Raw genomic sequence first — 20,169 nt, forward strand, 5'->3', positions numbered from 1 at the left:
CCAGTTTATATTCAACCAGAATGATATTTCTTATTTCCATATGCAATTCTATGGTCAATTCCTAACAAGTTAGGAGGTGTTATTGTACTAGTCTTATCAATTATCATCTTAATAATTTTACCATTTTATAATAAAACTCCATTCCAAGGTATCCAATTCTATCCTATTAATCAGATTTTATTCTGAATCATAGTAGTTGTTGTATGTTTATTAACATGAATTGGTAAACGACTGGTTGAAAAGCCTTACATTATAACAGGGCAAATCTTAACAATTATCTACTTTAAATACTTCTCAATTAATGTCCATGTTGCAAACACGTGAGATAAGCTAATTAAGGAATAATAAGTTAATTAGCTTAGGAAAATCATATGTTTTGAAAACATAAAACTGGAAGTTTAACTCTTCTACTAACTTTTCTTAAAAAAATTTCACTAAATAAATGAGATAAATAAAATCTTTAAACCAACAAAGAAAATAAAAAATTCAAAGATGAAGGCAAAAAAGAAAAGTATATCAGTTTATCATAATGGAACCGTGGTAAAGTCAAAGGATATAATAGCAAGCTTAATAAAAAATAAAAATCACCATCTAAAAAAATTCAAGCCAATTATATTCTTATAAAAACAATTCTAGTATACTCAGCTAAAATCATTAAAGTAAAACAGCCTGTATCATATTCAATATTAAATCCTGAAACTAACTCAGATTCACCTTTAGCAAAATCAAAAGGAGTATGGTTAGTTTTTGCCAAACAAGAAGCAAAACAAGCTAAGGCTAAGGGAAAAGAAATAATAGTAAATGAACAATAAAGCTGATAATTTATAAAATCAAACATGTTAAAACTACCAATTAAAATAATGAAAGATAATAAAATCAAATCCAAACTAACTTCATATGAAATTGTTTGAACAACAGGACGAAGGGAAGCTAATAAAGAATAATTTGAATTAGAATATCAACCAGCGATTCTAATGGTATAAACACCTAATCCAGTGCAATATAAAAAAACAAAAATCCATAAGAAGAAGAACATATATAAATCAAGTAAGGGAAAATTACTCAAACAGTCAAAGAAATCATTAAATTAAAAACAGGAGAAAAATAATAAAGTATATAATTAGATATAATAGGAATTGGCTGCTCCTTACAAATCAACTTAATAGCGTCACTAAAGGGTTGTGGGATTCATACAAATCCTACTTTGTTTGGACCCTTATGAATCTGAATATTACCTAAAACCTTACACTCCAATAAAGTTGGAAAAGCAACACTAATTAAAACACAAATAACTAATAAAATAAAATTTAAAATAAACATAAATAAATCATAAAGTGTCAATACTATTTGTAGAAGAAATCTACATAAATGAATTCAAAATTCAACACATTAATCTGTCAAACTAGTAAATTAATTAATATTAATCAATATAATAAAAAATATTTTAACCATATGGTCCTTTCGTACTAATATGGATTTAATAGTCTTAGGATAGAAACTGACCTGGTTCACGCCGTTATGAACTCAGATCATGTAAGAATTTAAAGGTTGAACAGACCTAATCACTGGGCTCCTGCACCCAAAATTTTTCTTAATCCAACATTGACGTCGCAATCTGCTTTGTCGATATGAGCTCTCAAAAAGAATTACGCTGTTATCCCTAAGGTAACTTAATCTTATGATCATAAATTATGGATCAAAACAACAAACATAAATCAATGATATAATAATGAAGAGTTTATTTACTCTTCATGTCACCCCAACAAAACATTATCATTAAATATAGAAAGAGATACAAAAAGCTATATTGAAGTAAAATATTAAGCTCTATATGGTCTTCTCGTCCTAAAGAAGAATTTAAGCCTTTTGACTCAAAAGTTAAATTCAGATATATATTAAAAGACAGTTTATTTCTTGTCAAGCCATTCATTCCAGCCACTAATTAAGAGAATAATGGTTATGCTACATTTGCACGCTCAAAATACATTGGCTCTAAAAATCCGCTCAGTGAGCAGGCCAGACCTCAAAATGTTTTCAAGAGGACATGTTTTTGATAAATAGGATGAAATCAATTTTGCCTAGTTCCTTATAATAAGTTTACAAGGTAAACATTTTATGGAAATATAAATACTAAGTCTATCATTATTACAAAAATTTTAAAATTAAATCAATAATCTTAAAAACCTAAAATATTTATAAAATCCAAATATAAAATAATGAACTAAAACGTAATCTCAAAGATAGCTGGTTTAAAGATTACTATTATATTTTTTTAAAACAAATTATAGGTGATTAACTTCAAAGCTAATCCCTTAAAGAATAAATAAGTTAATATTTATACTTCAAAAATTAAATAAAAACGACTAACATTAAAAAATTAAACTTTTTCTTAAGAAACTAGACATCTGCTGGACAGGCAACTTCCCTGAACGCTGCCATGACGCCGTACAGAAGATACCGCCGCCGTTCTAAACAGACAGCCTACAAGACCATCGAGAACATCGAATTTGCTACAACAGCTGGAGACAAGAAGAATCGTATTCCAGTTAAGTCTGTCGCTGCTCAAGCCGTGCTGGATGTTCCTGCTGTTTTTGTCAGCTGCAGACTGAATTTTAGTTTAGATATAAATGATTCATTTGGTCATGGCAACGGATGGTTTACTGTAGCCATTGTTTGAGGAGGTACTGGAGTACCAAATGTTCCTGGACTTGAAAGTTTTGTGGACAGAGACGTTATTGCTTTTCGTACTTACCATATATCTAAATTAGCTAATAAGGATTTTGGTAAATCAGCCTACGTCTCGCCTTCTTCTTTGTCTTTATATACTCGTAACAGGAGGAAAATATCTCTAAATGAGTCTGAGAAACAATTAACATCGTATTTCTATAAATAATTTAGTAATAATTATGATACATTAAATATAAATTATTTATAAATCAACCCAAATCGAGACAAGTAAAATAAATACTAAAATTTTGTTAAACCCTGATCCAAAAGGTACAATAAATGAAATCTACTTTAAAAAATTTAAAATAATATTTCGTTAAATGCCCAGTTTTACCAATCTCTAAAATACTGTCCTCCTGATCTCTGACATCTCGCTCTGCGGAACTTAGATAATCTTCAGACACATTTAATCATTTCCTGGTCAAAGAGATGTTTAAGAAAATCGAACTATTTTCGTAGCGGCTACATTAAGGTTTTCTGTTGCCATTTCTGGCAAATTATACGGTACTTCTCTAATTTCAGTTTTTTCACTGTTATATGTTTCGTACTTCTCTGTAGTCCTTTATGTATTCCTGGACTTCAGTTTAGATATTTCAATGTTTTACTAGTTTCTAAGCTGAACTCTGCCACCTTCAAAAAAATTCTCTTCTAAATTAGATGTGCACTTGTTTGTGTTCCTGCTTTTTGCGTGTTGTTTCTTGTTTCTTGGATTTAGTTTTTGACGTATATTTTCACTACGTTTTGAGACACCTAAAATCGATAGTACGTATCTTCTATAGTGTTTTCTATGAAGCATTTGTTTGTATATTGGATTCTTTGCCGTAACTGCTTCACGCACACTGTAATTTTTGTATTGGTTTGATGCGTAAGCTCCATACTATTTTCAGTAAGTTTAATAAACACAACAGAGATGTATGCCTCAGACATTAATCATCGAAAATATATTCACTATCGCTATTTACAAAAGTCGCCATCCCTTAGATAACTATTCAGAAATCATGTAATTTTGAGGTGAAGAAATCGCCGAGCCATGTTCGGGGCACATTTTCATCCGGAAAGAAAATTCCTTGAAGATTGTTCGACAGAGAATGGGAAAGGTGAAAATCAGAACGTAAAATGTGGCGCATAAGGTGGGTGCCAAATGACTGCCCAAACAAATTCCTGTATAGTGTTTCATGGCAGTGTAGCTGAACGCCGGCTGGCCTTATCATGGGGTAGCATCACTTCACGCAATCTTCCGGTCGTTGTTCTTGGACTTCGTTTGCAACACCTTTCAGATTTCTACGATATATGCTAGTAGTGTTGGTTAGAGCTCGAAAAACCTGTTCGTAGTACGCCTCACTGTCACTGTTTCATCAGATGCGTAGCATTATTTTCGGTGATTTTTTGGGCTCAACCACATTTTTCTTTTCCTTGTTTTAGCATAAAGGCACCATTTCTCGTCACCAGTAAGGACTCATGATATGAGCAGTCGGTGTTGTTCACGAGCTAGTTGATTATGAGCAAGCGGAGATGAACATCTGGACATTTTCTCATTCCTGTGATTTCAGCTTAGAGCATACACCCGATTTTCCCCATTGGAAGAAATGTTGTACGACTCTGGAATAATAACAGTTCGTCATATTTGCCCGTTATCAAGTACACTGACGCGGATCGTTGTGGATTATTGTGTTTAAATGATCTTCATTAAACCCTGTAGGTCTTTCTGAACATGGGGACTCAATAACAACAAAACGATCCTCCTTAATACTAGAAAATGCTTTTCTTGGAGTGCTCTGTCCAATACCATTATCTATACATAAAACGAAAGTTTTCCTGATTGCCTCTTCTATTGTCACCACTCTATTGAGCTCAAACAGAAGAATATGTGGGAAACGTTCCGATTTCTCGGCTTAGCACTTCATTTTCTAGCGTCCACAGCTCCAATCACTGCCTCCAAATGTCAAAGGGACAATGTATAATGTCAAATGCCAACATTGAACTGTAATCGCCGTTGTTGTTGTTGTCGTCTTAAGTGCGAAGACTGGTTTGATGCACCATTACGTGCTACTCTATCCCGAGCTTCTTATTCTCCGAACAGGTGCTGAACCTACATCCTTCTAATTCTGCTTACTGTATTCATCGCTGTCTCCCGCCACTACTTTTGTCCCCCCCCCCCCCCACACACACACACACGCACTTCAGCCTAATATTAATACTAACGGTGTGTTCCCTTGATGTGTCAGAATGCATTCTTTCAAGTAACTCCTTCCCTTGGGCAAGTTTTTGCCACAAATTTCTAGTCTCTCAATTTCATTCAGTATCTCCTCAATATGTACATGATTGACCCATGTAATCTTCAAAATTCTTCAGCAGCACCACATTTCGAAAGCTTCTGTTCACTTTTCGTCTAAGGTGTTCATCGCCCAAATTTCACTTCTAGACAGGGCTGCATTCCAGACAGATACCCTCAGGAAAGACCTCCGAACACATAAATCTATATTCGATGATAACACATTCCTCTTCTTTAGAAATGTTTTTCTCGCCATTGCCAGTCTACATTTTATATCCTCTCTACTTCGACCATCATCACTGTCTTGTTACCTAAATAGCAAAATTCATCTACTATTTTGTCTCGTTTCCTAATCTAATTCCCTTAGCATTATCTGGTTTAATTCGACTACATTTCATTACCTTCTTTTGCGTTCGTTGATGTTCATCTTAAATTCTTCTTTGAAGACACTGTCCATCCCTTTCCACTGATCTCCCAAGTCTTTTTCTGTCTCTGACAGAATAACAGTGTCATCGACAAACCTTAAGATTTTTATTTCTTCACCCTGAACTCTAACTCCTGCTGCTTGTTTAATGTACATACTGAGTAACATCGGGGACAGGTTACAACCCTGTCTTATTCCCTTCTCAATCAAGACTTCCTTTCATGCCCTCGGCTGTTATAATTGCCTTCTGTTTCCTGCACAAGTTGTAAATAGTCTTTCGCTCCCTGCTACCTACAAAATTTCAAGAGAGTGTTCCAGTCAACATTGTCAAAAGCTTTCTAAAGGTGCCATAAATGTCGGTTTGCCTTTCCTGAACCCATCTTCTGTGCGCAGTAGGAGGATCGGTGCTACCTCCAGTGTTCCTACATTTCTCTTCTCCGAAGTCGGCTTCTACCAGTTTTTCCATTCCTCTGTAAGGAATTTGTGTTAGTATTTTGCATCCATGACCTATTTAAACTGATAGTTCGGTAATATTCACACGTTCAGCACCTGCTTTCGTTGGAAATGGAATTATTAAATTCTTATCGAAGTCTGAGGGTATACCACCTGTCTCATATAACTTGCACACAAGGTCGTGGTTGGCTCTCCCAAGGCTGTCAGTAGTTTTGGCGAAGTATCGTCTAATCCAAGGGCCTAGTTAAGACTCAGACGTTTCAGAGCGGTGTCATATTCTTCACGCAGTATCATATCCCCTATCTCATCTCGGTCTCCGTCCACTTCCCTTTCTACACTATTGCCTACAAGTTCATCTCCCTTGTATAGACCGTCTATATACTCCCTCCATCTCTCAGCTTTCGCTTTGCTTAGGACTGGTTTTCTGTCTGAGATCTTGATATACATACAGCCGCTTCTCTTTTCCCCGAAGGTCATTTTAATTTTTTTAATTTTTTTTAGCTACAAAGAGAAAATGACAATAGATAAACAAACCCGTAGCACCCTGAATACGAACATGCAAAACGAATGCTACAAACTTAAGCACCTACCTAATATTTTTCCTGGCATTTCCGTTAAACTTCGTAATCTATACTAAACATTGGAAGATCTTTACTGTTGCAGAAAACATAAATTGACTGCCCAGCGTTCCCAGTTACATATTTATCCCAGTTGTATATTAGATATATTTTCCTAGCGAAAAAAAGACATTTATACGTCTTTAAATGTGTGTATTCTGGATGTACTAAAAATATACATCGTAATATTAATATAAGGTAAAAGATATTACGCAGAATTTTTTGTTTCTCTTCCAGGTTCTAGATTTAGTGCATTCTTTGCTGAGCCAATTCTAGAGAGAGTAAGATAGTTTCACGTTGGGATATTTTAGGATCATAAATCTACTCCGCAGAAATTACATGTCTGTCCCTGTGAAATTTTGGACGCGATCGATCACGCAAATGTCCTAAAGTTGGTAGTGAGATCTGGTGGAATGAAGTTAGATGTCTGTCGTCTTCCACACTGTTTTTCGTAGGTTCAAATTCGTATTGAACGTACTACAGCTATCTCAGAATTACGATTACCTGTCACAATCCCTGTCTCCACAAATAGAAGTGGTGTATTTTTTTTCTTCTGCTAAATTTTCTCTTCTGCGGAAATCTCTTCATTTCGGAGTAACTCTTCGGACGAAGTTAGCGTTTAGTTCGATTTACAAGAACCATAGCTAACCATGTACCGTATCTATGTCATATAAAGCATCGACAAGATAAAATACAACTTATATTGGTGACCATCTTGTCACATACAAACACACAATAACGGAGCGTGGTACGAGAGCCCAACGTCGCACTGTTTACATTGCAACAGCCAGTTCCTGCCGCCTTGTTTTCTCAATTGTAGCACATTTCGCTCTCTACTTAATTTTTCAGTCATCATTAACACTCGTTTGTGTCATTGCTCTCAACTTATCAAGAGTTTTGGACCGGCTTCACATAAGAAAGCTATCACTGATTTAAATAAAAAGAAAAAAGAGAAACTATTTGGTTCAACAACGGTTTAACAACGGTTAAGAGAATTCAACATACGTAAATATAAAATGGTTGAAATGGCTCTGAGCAGTATGGGACTCAACATCTGAGGTCATCAGTCCCCTAACCACTTAAACCTAACTAACCTAAGGACATCACACAGATGCATGCCCGAGGCAGGTTTCGAACCTGCGACTGTAGCGGTCACGCGGTTCCAGACTGAAGCGCCTAGAACTGCTCGGCCATAGCGGGCGGCCTCATTCACTGTATTTTACACCTGCCGCCTTCAGATTTTGAAAGAGAGTATTTCAGTCAACATTGCCAAAAGCTTTCTCTAAGTCTACATATGCTAGAAACATAGGTACGTTCATATTATTGGTGAGATGCTCTTAGATTATTATTTTCCATCCATATTTTATAGGTGAATCAAGTGAACCATCTTTTAAAATTGTTTCTGCTTAGAATTCGTCTCTTGTTAACACCAACTTTACACCAGTAGGCATCTTACTTTCTGTTTCCTATAAGACACACTATAAACACGTACACTAGAAACACATAACAGCTGACAATAATTTGGGGGCTCATATACATAGGAGCAAAAAATAACTTTGGTATTCCTTCTGTAAATTCCATCAGTATGGATTCAATAGTTATGGTTCGATAGTATGTAGAAGGCCACTCCATGCCCTGATTGATCACATGTGGACGTAGCCGTAGACCGGTGGTAGTGTTGCTACGCGTACTTCCTGAAGAAGGGCGACGTAGACGTCAGAGGCCCGAAGCATGTCACATAGGAGCTGCAGTTTTGGTGCAGTACCGATCATGTTGATGTTCAGTGTGGCGAACCGGTTCGTTTGTTTCAGTGGTGGTGGCCGGGCATCTACCATCACCAAGGGAAATATGAGGACGGAACCGACATGAAGTCCCGTCCCATCTGCTGCAGTGCCTCGCTTTTGATGTTAACAGGCAGCCTCGCCGGGGGAGGCAACTCATCCGGAGGAGGGGCATACATTCCTCAACGTCGTCGGCCCATGCTCCTGTGCCGTGGATCTGCCCAATGTCCATGGGAATTGCATCGCGGTGAGAGAGATCTGGAACTGCGCGCCGATCGTTTCATTGTGCGTGGCGACCTCCATGGTGGTCCCGTAGTGCGAAACGTTTTGTTTATCGTGAAAGCTGTCCGCCGACCTCTGCGTGGAAATGTCGGCTGGTTGGGTGTCGTCTTCGTCGTCTTGGATGGCGACGCTTTAGGAGTCAGTGGGTGAACGGCGGCGGCCTTTGCGCCTACGTGTTCCTCAGTGTCGGACGACGGCATGGAGGAGCGTCGTCCTCGCTCGAAGGCGTCGGTGGATACAATGAAATTGTCAAATAGGAAGAATTACTGGTCTCCTCAGCGTCCGGTGCGGGAGCCTGTTCGGCGGCAAGGTTGTCAGGTGGGACTGACACAGTTAACATGGAATAGGTTTGAAATTCTGCCCATCGCTGCCATAGAGACAGAGCGCCGCGATGTAGAAGTCTGCAGGTGGCTCTTTTTGTAGTTCGAAGATCCTTATCGTTCGTGTGCCGAAGCCTGCGTGATCGACGGTAACGGGTCCGACGTTGCCGTCGGAATGACAGAAGCGCTGTCCACGCTATGCCTCTTGAAGCACCTTGTCACACAACGCATCGTTGATTATATTGGCGTATACGATACTGCTAACTATGGACAAGTGGATATCAATTAGATCAGTTGGTGGTATTTTAGCTTCATCGCGAATAAATCGTCCTACCTCCAGGCTCCTGGGTCGGACGAAGTCGGAACAAAAGTTGGAACGTAATGTCTTCTTCTGACAGTTGTGCGCCATGGTGGTCTAGAAGGAAAACTGCACTTACAGCGGCCGTAGTAAACACAAACACACGGTACGTGCCTCGCCTGCACCGCTAAAAAAGCGGCGTTACCTCGCAGCACAGAGTCATTCATGACCTCGACTCGAGCCTGATGGTACATATACATTGAGGATGTAGACGCCGAACAGCGTGAGGGCTATACCTCTAGCATTAGGAAGGCACACAACGTTTTCAGCAGGGAGTCCAGTGTGGAGGAGGATGGCGGTACCACTACCATTGTGAGAGGCTTGGGAGATGTGTGCCGTGTGGCCAGTGGGGGCGTAAAAATCAGTGACAGTTGTTGGAGGAGGGCAATGTCGACATCAGCAGCGTAAATGGTCTCTCAGGACATTGCCAATTGTGGACAGGTTCATCGTCGCGATGCAGTAGTGTTGTGGACGTGCTCCTGCTATTGGCACAGAAGCCTGGCAGAGATGTCCACCTAGCATGAAACATCTGGCGCAGCCACTGTGGCAATCATTAGGTGGAAGGTGGGTCAGGCATCATTGTGGGGCACTGCCTGACAGGTGAGCCACTATCTTGATCTGCAGTACCGACAGTCCAGGAGACTGCAAAAGGTGCAGGCGACTGTCACACTCATTGTGGGCTGGGTGTGGTGACACAGCCGTAGCGGGATCCAGGGTACCTCCCTCCATGGGGTCCATCGTGGTCAGGTGGGATAACAGGCCGTGGAAAAAACGCTCCTCAGATGGGACATCAGGAGCGGTCACTCCTGTCGTCTGGGCGCTCGAAGGGAGATCACTGTCTCGTATCTGGTCCACTGCCCGTGATGCCACATGAAGAAGTGTGTCGTCGGAGGGCGTTCGACTTTCCTTCCGTTTTCAGGGTAACCGCTGCTTTCAGAGGCGCTGGTCTGTGTCAGAAGGTGGACGTTCACTGTCCAAGGTGCAACGATGTCCATGGCAGCGGGTGAGTTGGTCATCAAGCTCTGGAGAATTGATGGTCTCGTAGTTTTTGGAGGAGATGGTGCCGGCGAGGCCTCAGCCGCACCGTCATTCCCAATGAGGAGTGCTGGCGAAGTGACGAATCGGGTTGCGCACCATTTTGGCTAGCTGTATGGCAAAGAAGTGACCGTCGCTTTTGGATCTGCGTCACTGGTCGGGATCTGTAGCAAACGGTGACGGAGACAATCAGACCGAACAAGGCCCTCTTGTCCACATACAGCACACGCCCTCAGCTGGCCATCAAACACAACGATGGATCGCACGCCAATTATCAGCTGTTACGACAGGTCGAACTTCACTTGACGGACTCCATTCAGCACGGGGTATGTCGTGAACTTCTGCCATTTTTACGCGATGTGTGTCACAACACTGGTGTAGGCTTCGATGACCACGTCTTGAAGCACTTCGAAAACGAGTTTAAAAACCTGAATTGTTCACAGATCGAAACCAGCTCCCCAATATGCCTGTCAGGATGCTTGAGCTTGCGTCCGTGTGTGTGTTGTGGAACTACGGCAGCACATGCTTCCTCCGTTGTCATTTCAGTATAGACGGTACTGCCAGTGATAGAGAAGAGAATACTTATTGTGTGTCCAGGCGCAGCTCTTCGCGAGTGAATTGAGCGATTTCATAAGCGCATAGCCGTGCATGTTCGGCGTGGAGTGTTACTTTAAGTGTCGCTCGGCGGTAACAGTGTGCCATGAGGTACAATGATAATGCACGCTACACGCCACAAATACCGCGATGCGGATGTAAACAACTCCGGTGCGAGAAGCCGGTCCTCGACTCCTAACTAAGCAACCCACACACGTCCTCACTGCTTCACTTCCCCGAGTACCTCGACTCCTACCTTCCACATCTCACAGACACTCTCCTACGAAACTTGCAGAACTAGCACTCTCTGGCAGGTCCCGAGTTCGAGTCTCGTTCGGGCCGTTGCTTCTATGGCGTAAGCCAGAACAATGCGACTTGAGCCTCTGGGAAGAATGGTCACATGTTTTCCAATGAGGCAGCACACAGAGGCAGCAGGGTAGCGACACTGCTTCTAGCGTGCTACTCTGGCAGAATGGAGGCTCGCTCACGTCAGCTACCCTGCAGTCTTTGTCAAACGATATTACATGAACTATTCAGTGAAACGTTCAGGTTCTTTTGTTACTTACAGCTTCATATGTCTTGAAGAACTGTCTGCCTTTTAGTTAAATGTCATTGGCACACACAGTGGTTACGATTACTACAACTGGGGCCAAATTTCTAGTAATTTACTGTCGAGTTGAGATTTTCACACACAAATGTTTTATTCATATCTTACAGAAACTAGCAGTACGGCAATAAACAGCCTTTTAAAGACGCCGCTAATGACAATCAAGTAATTTATAGCAATACCACATTTTTTTAAAAAAATCTTTTTAAAAAACTAGAAGTAATAGTACGGCAATAAACAACCTTTGAAAACACACCGCTAATGGCAATCAAGTAATTTACATCAAAGCAACAGTTAAAAAATTTCTTTTAAACCTGAAATCGATTCATTTATAGCAATACAACAGTTCAAATTTACAAAAAAAAAAACACAGAAGCTAGCAGTACGGCAAAAAACAAACTTTCAAAACACGCCGCTCACGGCAATCAAGTAACTTACAACGATACAACAATTTAAAAAATTTGAAGAACATTAGTAAACAGGCTACTAAAGTAAATACAGAACTTTGTTAATAAAGTACGGTGAGGAAGTGAAGCAACCAACACAGCCATTAAAAAAAAATTCAAAGATTTCAGCAAACACACGATTAATGGCAATAAAGGAATAGAGGGATTTAACAAAGTTTTTAAAGAAACGTGTCCTGGAATATCATTAGAACATAAGAGATATGACGGACCCATGTAAGGCGGCCACAAATCACCCACTCAGGGATGCTCAGGCTAGGCATAATACCGGCCAATTTAAATATGCCCGTAAACACAGTTGCCACTCTCAGGCTGGTCACTGCACCGACTTTTAGCCAGCGTAAACTTCTAATAAGATGACTTAACTCGCTGACAGAATTAGTGCTAACCTCGTGCAAGGACACATTACACCACTCAGTCCTGGATGAGCGACCACATGATCAGACAACAAGAAGTATGAATTTACTCATAAGACACGACAGAATAGCGAAACAATTAATCTGCCAAAACAACACCTCCCATCGGTAAGTAACGAGAGGAGGAGGAAAGATCACTGTCTTCACTTACACCGGCGCCGGGGACAGGAAACCCGATTGCCGGAGGCCACAAGGAAGAACTGACACTGGTTACGCAAAATTATTACTTAACGATTAAACCTTCCACTAACTTAATTTGCAATTATGCTCGAACAGGCAGTACACGACCGCCGATGGCAAGGATCCACACATCCGACCGGGCACACGTCACCAGTGTACCCAACACGCCACGGTCACGCGACAATACGGTCTGCCACCGGAGTTCACGTCTTCTCTGCAACGTTGACGGGTAGTGACCGCTCCTTCATGTTAGCTGTCTCCTTTTTAAACTCCAGTGTTGAAACGGAGGACTTAAAGAAGCTTGTTAACGTCCCAACGTGAAATGAAAAGCAACTCTTCGTGGGACGATTCTGTACACAACCAACCCGCGGGGAGCTCTTCCGTCATCTCGAACCGCTCGTTACACACAACCGACATACATCACGTGGCAACTTTGTACAACCGACGCGCTGTGGAGCCACACTGCCCTCCCGTGTCCACCAGACTCTCTCAGAGCACCCCCTACTTCCGCGCCACCACACGAAGTTACCACCGGTCAAAGATCTTACTTCCTCCATAGCAGTTTCCCGGTAGCCAAAACGCAGATATCGATAGCCGAGGGAAAAGACAACCAAGCAGCCACTTAAAAACAGAGAACGTATCAAACAAACAAATCAGGGGAAGAAAAGGAAAACCAATGCAATTTAAACACAAGGTGTAGCATGAGTCGATACATGGCTCAGTCATAGTTATTGTGATATTAAGGGATTACGTAAATGACTTTACGAAATTCAAATAGTTTTCAATGAAAACTAGAAATCTCTATGAATTTGCATTTGCATTTGTTACAACCCATCGAGCTCAGGGGTCGTAACAAATCACAACGAAACACAGGTATGGTTTGGGAGAAAGGAAAACATCGCGCCGAAGCGTGCAGAGAAACACAGGCAAGTGTGTAATTGACTTTACAACGACGATAGACAGCGGGCCTTCGGCTGAACTCGGCGATGGTGAATGCTAATGCCGGAACCTGCAGTCGTCGGCGCCCGGTCCTCCAGAATTGCAGACGTACGAGGGTCGGTCAAAAAGTACTTCTACTTAAAAAAATTAAGTTAAGTGAAAAATTTGAATTTGGCGCCATTCCTCAAACCTTCTTCTGCAATCCACTGCAGTAGTAACTTTCTGTGTTAACAGGTGGCAGCACAGCAGAAGTTTGTAAGATGGCCGACATCGATGTTCGTTTGAGACAGCGTTGTGTGATTGAATTCTTGAATGAAGAAGGTGAAACGCCCATACGCATTCATGAAAGACTGAAGAAGGTGTATGGTGTTGTGACAGTGGATGTCAGCACTGTTAGACGATGGGTTCGTCGTTGTAAGGAAGCTGAAGGGCAAACACCGTTGACTGACGAAAAGCGGAGCGGCAGGCCGGTGAGTGCAGTGACTCCACACAACATTCAGCAAGTTGATGACATCATTCGTGGTGACCGTCGGGTGACTGCAGATGAAGTGTGTCGCATTATTTCTCTTAGTAAAGGCAGTGTGATCACGATTATTAAACAATTGGGGTACTCAAAAGTTTGTGCACGGTGGGTTCCAAGAATGTTAACCGATCAGAATAAAGAGGCAAGGAAAACAATAGCCTCCCAACACTTGCAGCGCTTCCGTTTGGAGGGAGATGAGTTTCTGAAAAAAATTGTAACCGGGGACGAAACATGGGTGCATTTTTTTGAACCCGAAGAGGCAGTCAATGGAGTGGCGTCACACAAGCTCGCCGAGGAAGAAAAAATTCAAAACTGTGCGATCGGCAGGGAAAGTTATGGCAACAGTTTTCTGGGATACAGAGGGTGTGATTCTGGTTGATTTTTTGGAGCAGGGATGCACAATAAATTCTGTTCAGTACGTCACAACCCTCAAAAAACTTAAAGCACGTCTTCAGCGAGTTCGCCCAACAAAATCAATGGCAGATGTTCTTCTTTTGCATGACAATGCAAGACCACACACCAGTCGTCACACCTCTGACGAGATTGTCAAAATTGGATGGGAAGTTTTGCCTCATCCCCCATACAGCCCTGACCTGGCACCATCAGACTTCCATCTGTTCGGGCCACTAAAAGAAGCTCATCGTGGGATTCATTTTGAAGATGAGGAGGCCGTCAAAACATCCGTGCGTCAATGGCTTAGGAAGCAGAGCTGTGATTTTTACCGTGCTGGGATACATGCCCTTGTTCAAAGATGGACCAAAACTGTAGAGATGGGCGGAGATTACATTGAAAAATGACAAAATGATCCTCAATGTTGTGGTTTTCAACCTATGTAATTGCATTTAAATTTCCTGACAATTAAACGTAGAAAAAAATAGGAGGCATTACTTTTTGACTGACCCTCGTAGTAGTGCTCCTATTCACGCACACCATAGGTAAGTGTGTGCATATTGCTGTTTTGGAGACTTAGCTAAAGTACTGAATTCACCTTGAATGTTGAGAGGGGATCAATATTGGCCTCCCATCTCGGATTATATTAAGCAGTGGTTGTCAAACTTATCTGCTTAAGTTCCAGTATTGACGTTCTATGGTAACACCTAGGGCCGCTTAAGAGACGCTGACGAGGGATGGGACAGAAGGAGAGGGGAGGGGAGGGGAAGTGACCATTCAAACAGATATCTAATATTCAGCAAACTACGGTTATTAATAGAAGTTTACCACTTACATGCTTTGAAACTACAATTTTAGGGTATCACACCAATTATTTTTAAGTGAAAATGAAAATAATATATTCTGAAGTCTAAGGAGCTGTACGTTTGTTTTTCAGATTTTTGGGCACTTTTACTAGGTATCATTTTCAGCACCTAATACAAACGCAAATGACAAGGGAAAAAAAATTGGAAGTGTCAAGACGCGAACCATCGCCCCGACAAACATTTCTACAAAACGTTAATGCCACTCATCACGCTAAACCAACATCACATTGCTTTTGTCTATTCACATTATCTGATAGCTTGTTGAAAACCGTAGTCGTAGATATGTTAGCAATTGAAATGTAATTATAACAAATTGTACCAAGAACAATGCGTTTTGGGTGGTTCTTCAGTGTCTCGCTTCCTTCAAATAGCCTACTCTCACAATACAATAATGTTTTGCACGAATATGATGTTTCTCATTATTTTATTGGAACGAATCACACAGTTAACAACGGGTTTTCCAGTGATTCTCAATTTGCTGGCGCTCAGAAACGGCATATATACATACAGGCTTGAAATGAATGCCAATATGGCGCCTCACAACTCTGTACTGAAGGGATACGGCGTGCGTGTGACGTAGTTGGCGTTGTGCCATCTCGTTGCTCAACGCTCAGACGCACGCTCAGAATATCTGACATGCCAGATATTGCTCTGCACGTCCTGAAAGACTCCCGAACGTGCTATTCCACGCTATGACGTCAGAAAGTCGGCACTCTCAACACTCAACGTTCGGATGCACGATCCGTGTGCCGACGGCTTAAGCTTACACACCACTTAACCTAAATTATCCTAAGGACTACCACACACACCCATGCCCGAGGGAGGACTCGAACCTCCGCCGGGACCAGCCGCACAGTCCATGACTGCAGCGCGTAAGACCGCTCGGCTAATCCCGCGCGACCCTGTTTCTGTTCTTACACTCATGCCTGTACAGGTACGAGACGAGCAACGGCATCCGGCAGGAGCAGTTCGGCTCTGAGGGTGACGGCACGCACCTGCGGGGCAGCTTCTCGTGGCAGCCGTCGGAAGCGGGCGACGGCGCCACCTACAGCGTCACCTACGAGGCCGACGAGAACGGCTACCGGCCCAAAGTCTCTTTCGGCACAGGACCCGTCGCGGTGCGCCCCACATCGCCGCCGCCGCCGCCGCCGAACGAATTCCCGGTCCCACATGTGGCGTTCCTTGGCAGCAACACTGCACTTTCTCTAATCGGCTAAGTGGCCAGTCACTCCCTGTCACAGCATCACTCAAGTGCCTAAAATTTCTGAAGTGACTGGTCAAAATCGTCAAGATAGTATGCAACGTCTACCACTGTCAGCTGGAGTATAGCAGATAACAGCCAATGTCTTCGTGAGAAGTTCTTGGGAGTGCTTTGGAATTTGAACAAATGCGATAGCCACAGCAAGAAAACTTATTAAAATAATTGTAAAAGTGAATTAATTTTATCAGTATACTAAATTGAGTGGTATGTCTAATACTTTCTGTTTTATTGTTATTTACAATGACATAATTGCGGTATGTTTTACACATTATGGCACATGTGCAGAGACACTACTAAAATGTATTATCAACATATTCTCCAGTCGATAAATACGTAATCCTCCCAAAGAGCAAATAGAATATCTAATAATTTATTTAGATATACCTACATAAAAATTTCCTGTCAACAGTCACACCTGGCTCAAACAAAAAAATATCCTTAAACATTTCCACATATTGATAACTAAAATATTCTTGTAGCTATATGTAAGTACTGAAGATGATCTCACTCAAAAATACTTTTTGGGTATCAATTATCACTAATTATCACATTAAAAATGATACTGTCTTTGTTCTTTTTCCTTCAAATAGTGTCCTAAAAATAATGATACCATTACATACATTTTTTTCTTCGTCATGTACTTCTCGTGGGTGTACACTGCAGTCGGTTACATACAAATCAAAATAAACAAAAGATATTCTACATTCTTTTAGAATACTACCAAGTACAAAAACACCTTTTAGCTCCCACATACATTTAACTTGTAACTATAGGCTGTGACACTTAGGAATAGAATTTTTAGCTGTATTATGTGAGCAATATCGAGAGTAAAAGTTTACACAAAGCTACAAAGATATTAACTCATTTAGAAGGAAGTGAGATATGCAAACTATGAGAATTTATGAGGAAAACGGACATACGCCAGATAAAATCAATCAACGGTTATGGAGTCCTACGAAGTCAAGGTTGTACCATGACAGAAGACAGACGCCATTTTCTAATATAGCTATTTAGACAAATTCTGGATAAGCACCATTGTGCAAATTCAGGTGTTGAAGGTTCAGGCTATGGTCTGTACTTCGATTTGTTCTCTCATTTATTACTTCTTTTATCTTTGGCAGTGACTTACAGATGTAGAAAAATGCAAGGTCCATAGTGGTTCAAAAGCCACATTAAACATTTGCCTACCATAAATTGATAGGTAAGGCCATTCAAAGAAACTCGATGCAATAAAGTCGTTCAAATGGCTCTGAGCACTATGGACTTATCATCTATGGTCATCAGTCCCCTAGAACTTAGAACTACTTAAACCTGACTAACCTAATGACATCACACAACACCCAGCCATCACGAGCCAGAGAAAATCCCTGACCCCGCTGGGAAGCGAACCCAAGAACCCGGGCGTGGGAAGCGAGAACGCTACCGCACGACCACGAGATGCGGGCTCTCGATGCAAAGAATCAAATGAAGCAGAGAGTCAATTTAGAAACTTAATTTTTAACACAGCTTTACCTTCACTTAGGCAGAAACGAAATTATGTACAAGGCGTGAAAAATGTGGAAGCAAAGATGTCACAAATGGAAAAAGACTGTTATTACAGAGAGGCCGAGAGGAAACCACGAGGCACGAAGGAACATATTATGCCAAGCTGTTGAAAACTACAAGAAAAATAAGAAAACAAAACAGTGAGATTTTCGATTAATATTGTATGGTTGTCTGTTATAAAGGGAGATGGTTCAGTAGCTATGTGGAATGGGGAAACTGAGCAACAAATTCAGTATATCCATAAATATTTGCGTTGTTGAAGGGATGAACCACACTAGTTTCTGAAACAAATAATGAGCGTCTGACAGCAACGTCATGTGGTGTGTAAAAATAGGTGGAGGTATATAGAACGGTGTGTGAATGTGATGGTATTTATATAGCGTTTAAATCTGGACTTAAGGTAATACAACAGAAACTTGCAGAATTATTTACTGGATCAATTTACTAAAGGACTACACCGTCTATCAAATACTGTTGCGTAACTGGTTATACCCCCCCTCCACGAACCATGGACTTTGCCGTTGGTGGGGAGGCTTGCGTGCCTCAGGGATACAGATAGCCGTACCGCAGGTGCAACCACAATGGAGTGGTATCTGTTGAGAGGCCAGACAAACGTGTAGTTCCTGAAGAGGGGCAGCAGCCTTTTCAGTAGTTGCAGAGGCAACAGTCTGGATGATTGAGTGATACGGCCTTGTAACACTAACCAAAACAGCCTTGCTGTGCTGGTACTGTGAACGGCTGTAATTTTTCCTGAGGGCATGCAGCTTTACTGTATAGTTATATATGATGGCGTTCTCTTGGGTAAAATATTACAGAGGTAAAATAGTCCCCCATTCGGATCTCTGGGCAGGGACTACTCAAGAGGATGTCGTTATCAGGAGAAAGAAAACTGGCTTTCTACGGACCGGAGCGTGAAATGTCAGATCTCGTAATCGGGCAGGTAGGTTAGAAAATTTAAAAAGGGAAATACGGGTAAGCTACTACAAACACCATAGTGAACGCATTATTGTGGCCAAGATAGATACGAAACCCACACCTACTACAGTAGTACAAGATTATATGCCAACTAGCTCTGCAGATGACGAAGAAATTGAAGAAATGTATGATGAAATAAAAGAAACTATTCAGATTGTGAAGGGAGGCGAAAATTTAATAGTCATGGGTGACTGGAATTCGGCAGTAGGAAAATAGAGAGAAGGAAATGTAGTAGGTGAATATGGATTGGGGGTAAGAAATGAAAAAGCCACCTGGTAGAATTTTGCATAGAGCACAACTTAATCACAGCCAACACTTGGTTTAAGAATCTTAAAAGAAGGTTGTACACATGGAAAAAGCCTGGAGATACTGACAGGTTTCAGATAGATTATATAATGGTAAGACAGAGATTTATGAATCAGGTTTTAAATTGTAAGACATTTCCAGGGGCAGATGCGGATACTGACCACAATCTATTGGTTATGACCTGTAGATTTAAACTGAAGAACCTGCAAAAAGGTGGTAATTTAAGGAGATGGGACCTGGATAAACTGATAGAACCAGAGGTTGTTCAGAGTTTCAGGGAGAGCATAACGGGACAATTGACAGGAATGGGTGAAAGATATACAGTAGAAGAATGGGTAGCTTTGACTAGAGGACAAATTTAAGGATGTAGAGGGTTATCTCACTAGGGGTAAGATAGATACAGCCTGCAGAAAAATTAAAGAGACCTTCAGAGAAAAGAGAACCACTTGTATGAATATCAAAAGCTCAGATGGAAATCCAGTTCTAAGCAAAGAAGGGAAAGCAGGAAGGTGGAAGGAGTATATAGAGGGTCTCTACAAGGGCAAAGTACTTGACGACAATATTATGAAAAGGGAGGAGGATGTAGATGGGTCCGCAGCTCGTGGTCGTGCGGTAGCGTTCTCGCTTCACATGCCCGGGCTCCCGGGTTCGATTCCCTGCGGGGTCGGTCAGGGATTTTCTCTGCCTCGTGATGGCTGAGTATTGTGTGCTGCCTTAGTTTAGTTAGGTTTAAGTAGTCCTAAGTTGAAGAGGACTGATGACCATAGATGTTAAGTCTCATAGTGCTCAGAGCCATGTGAACCATTTTTTTGATGAAGACGAAATGGAAGATAT

At 41.4% G+C, this 20,169-nt stretch overlaps 1 protein-coding gene across 1 annotated transcript in view; it reads left to right on the forward strand.

The window, feature by feature from the left end:
- Window positions 1-16,725, forward strand: part of LOC126284422 (endocuticle structural glycoprotein SgAbd-5-like) — a 39,402-nt gene extending 22,677 nt beyond the window's left edge. The window contains exon 3 of the mRNA XM_049983340.1: window positions 16,183-16,725. Coding sequence (XP_049839297.1) covers window positions 16,183-16,465 — 283 coding nt within the window. The 3' untranslated portion in view covers window positions 16,466-16,725. The remainder of the gene's footprint in view (window positions 1-16,182) is intronic.
- Window positions 16,726-20,169: the final 3,444 nt, after the last annotated feature.

Source organism: Schistocerca gregaria, chromosome 8 (assembly GCF_023897955.1).
Source record: "Schistocerca gregaria isolate iqSchGreg1 chromosome 8, iqSchGreg1.2, whole genome shotgun sequence".
In the NCBI taxonomy this organism is placed as follows: Eukaryota; Metazoa; Arthropoda; class Insecta; order Orthoptera; family Acrididae; genus Schistocerca; species Schistocerca gregaria.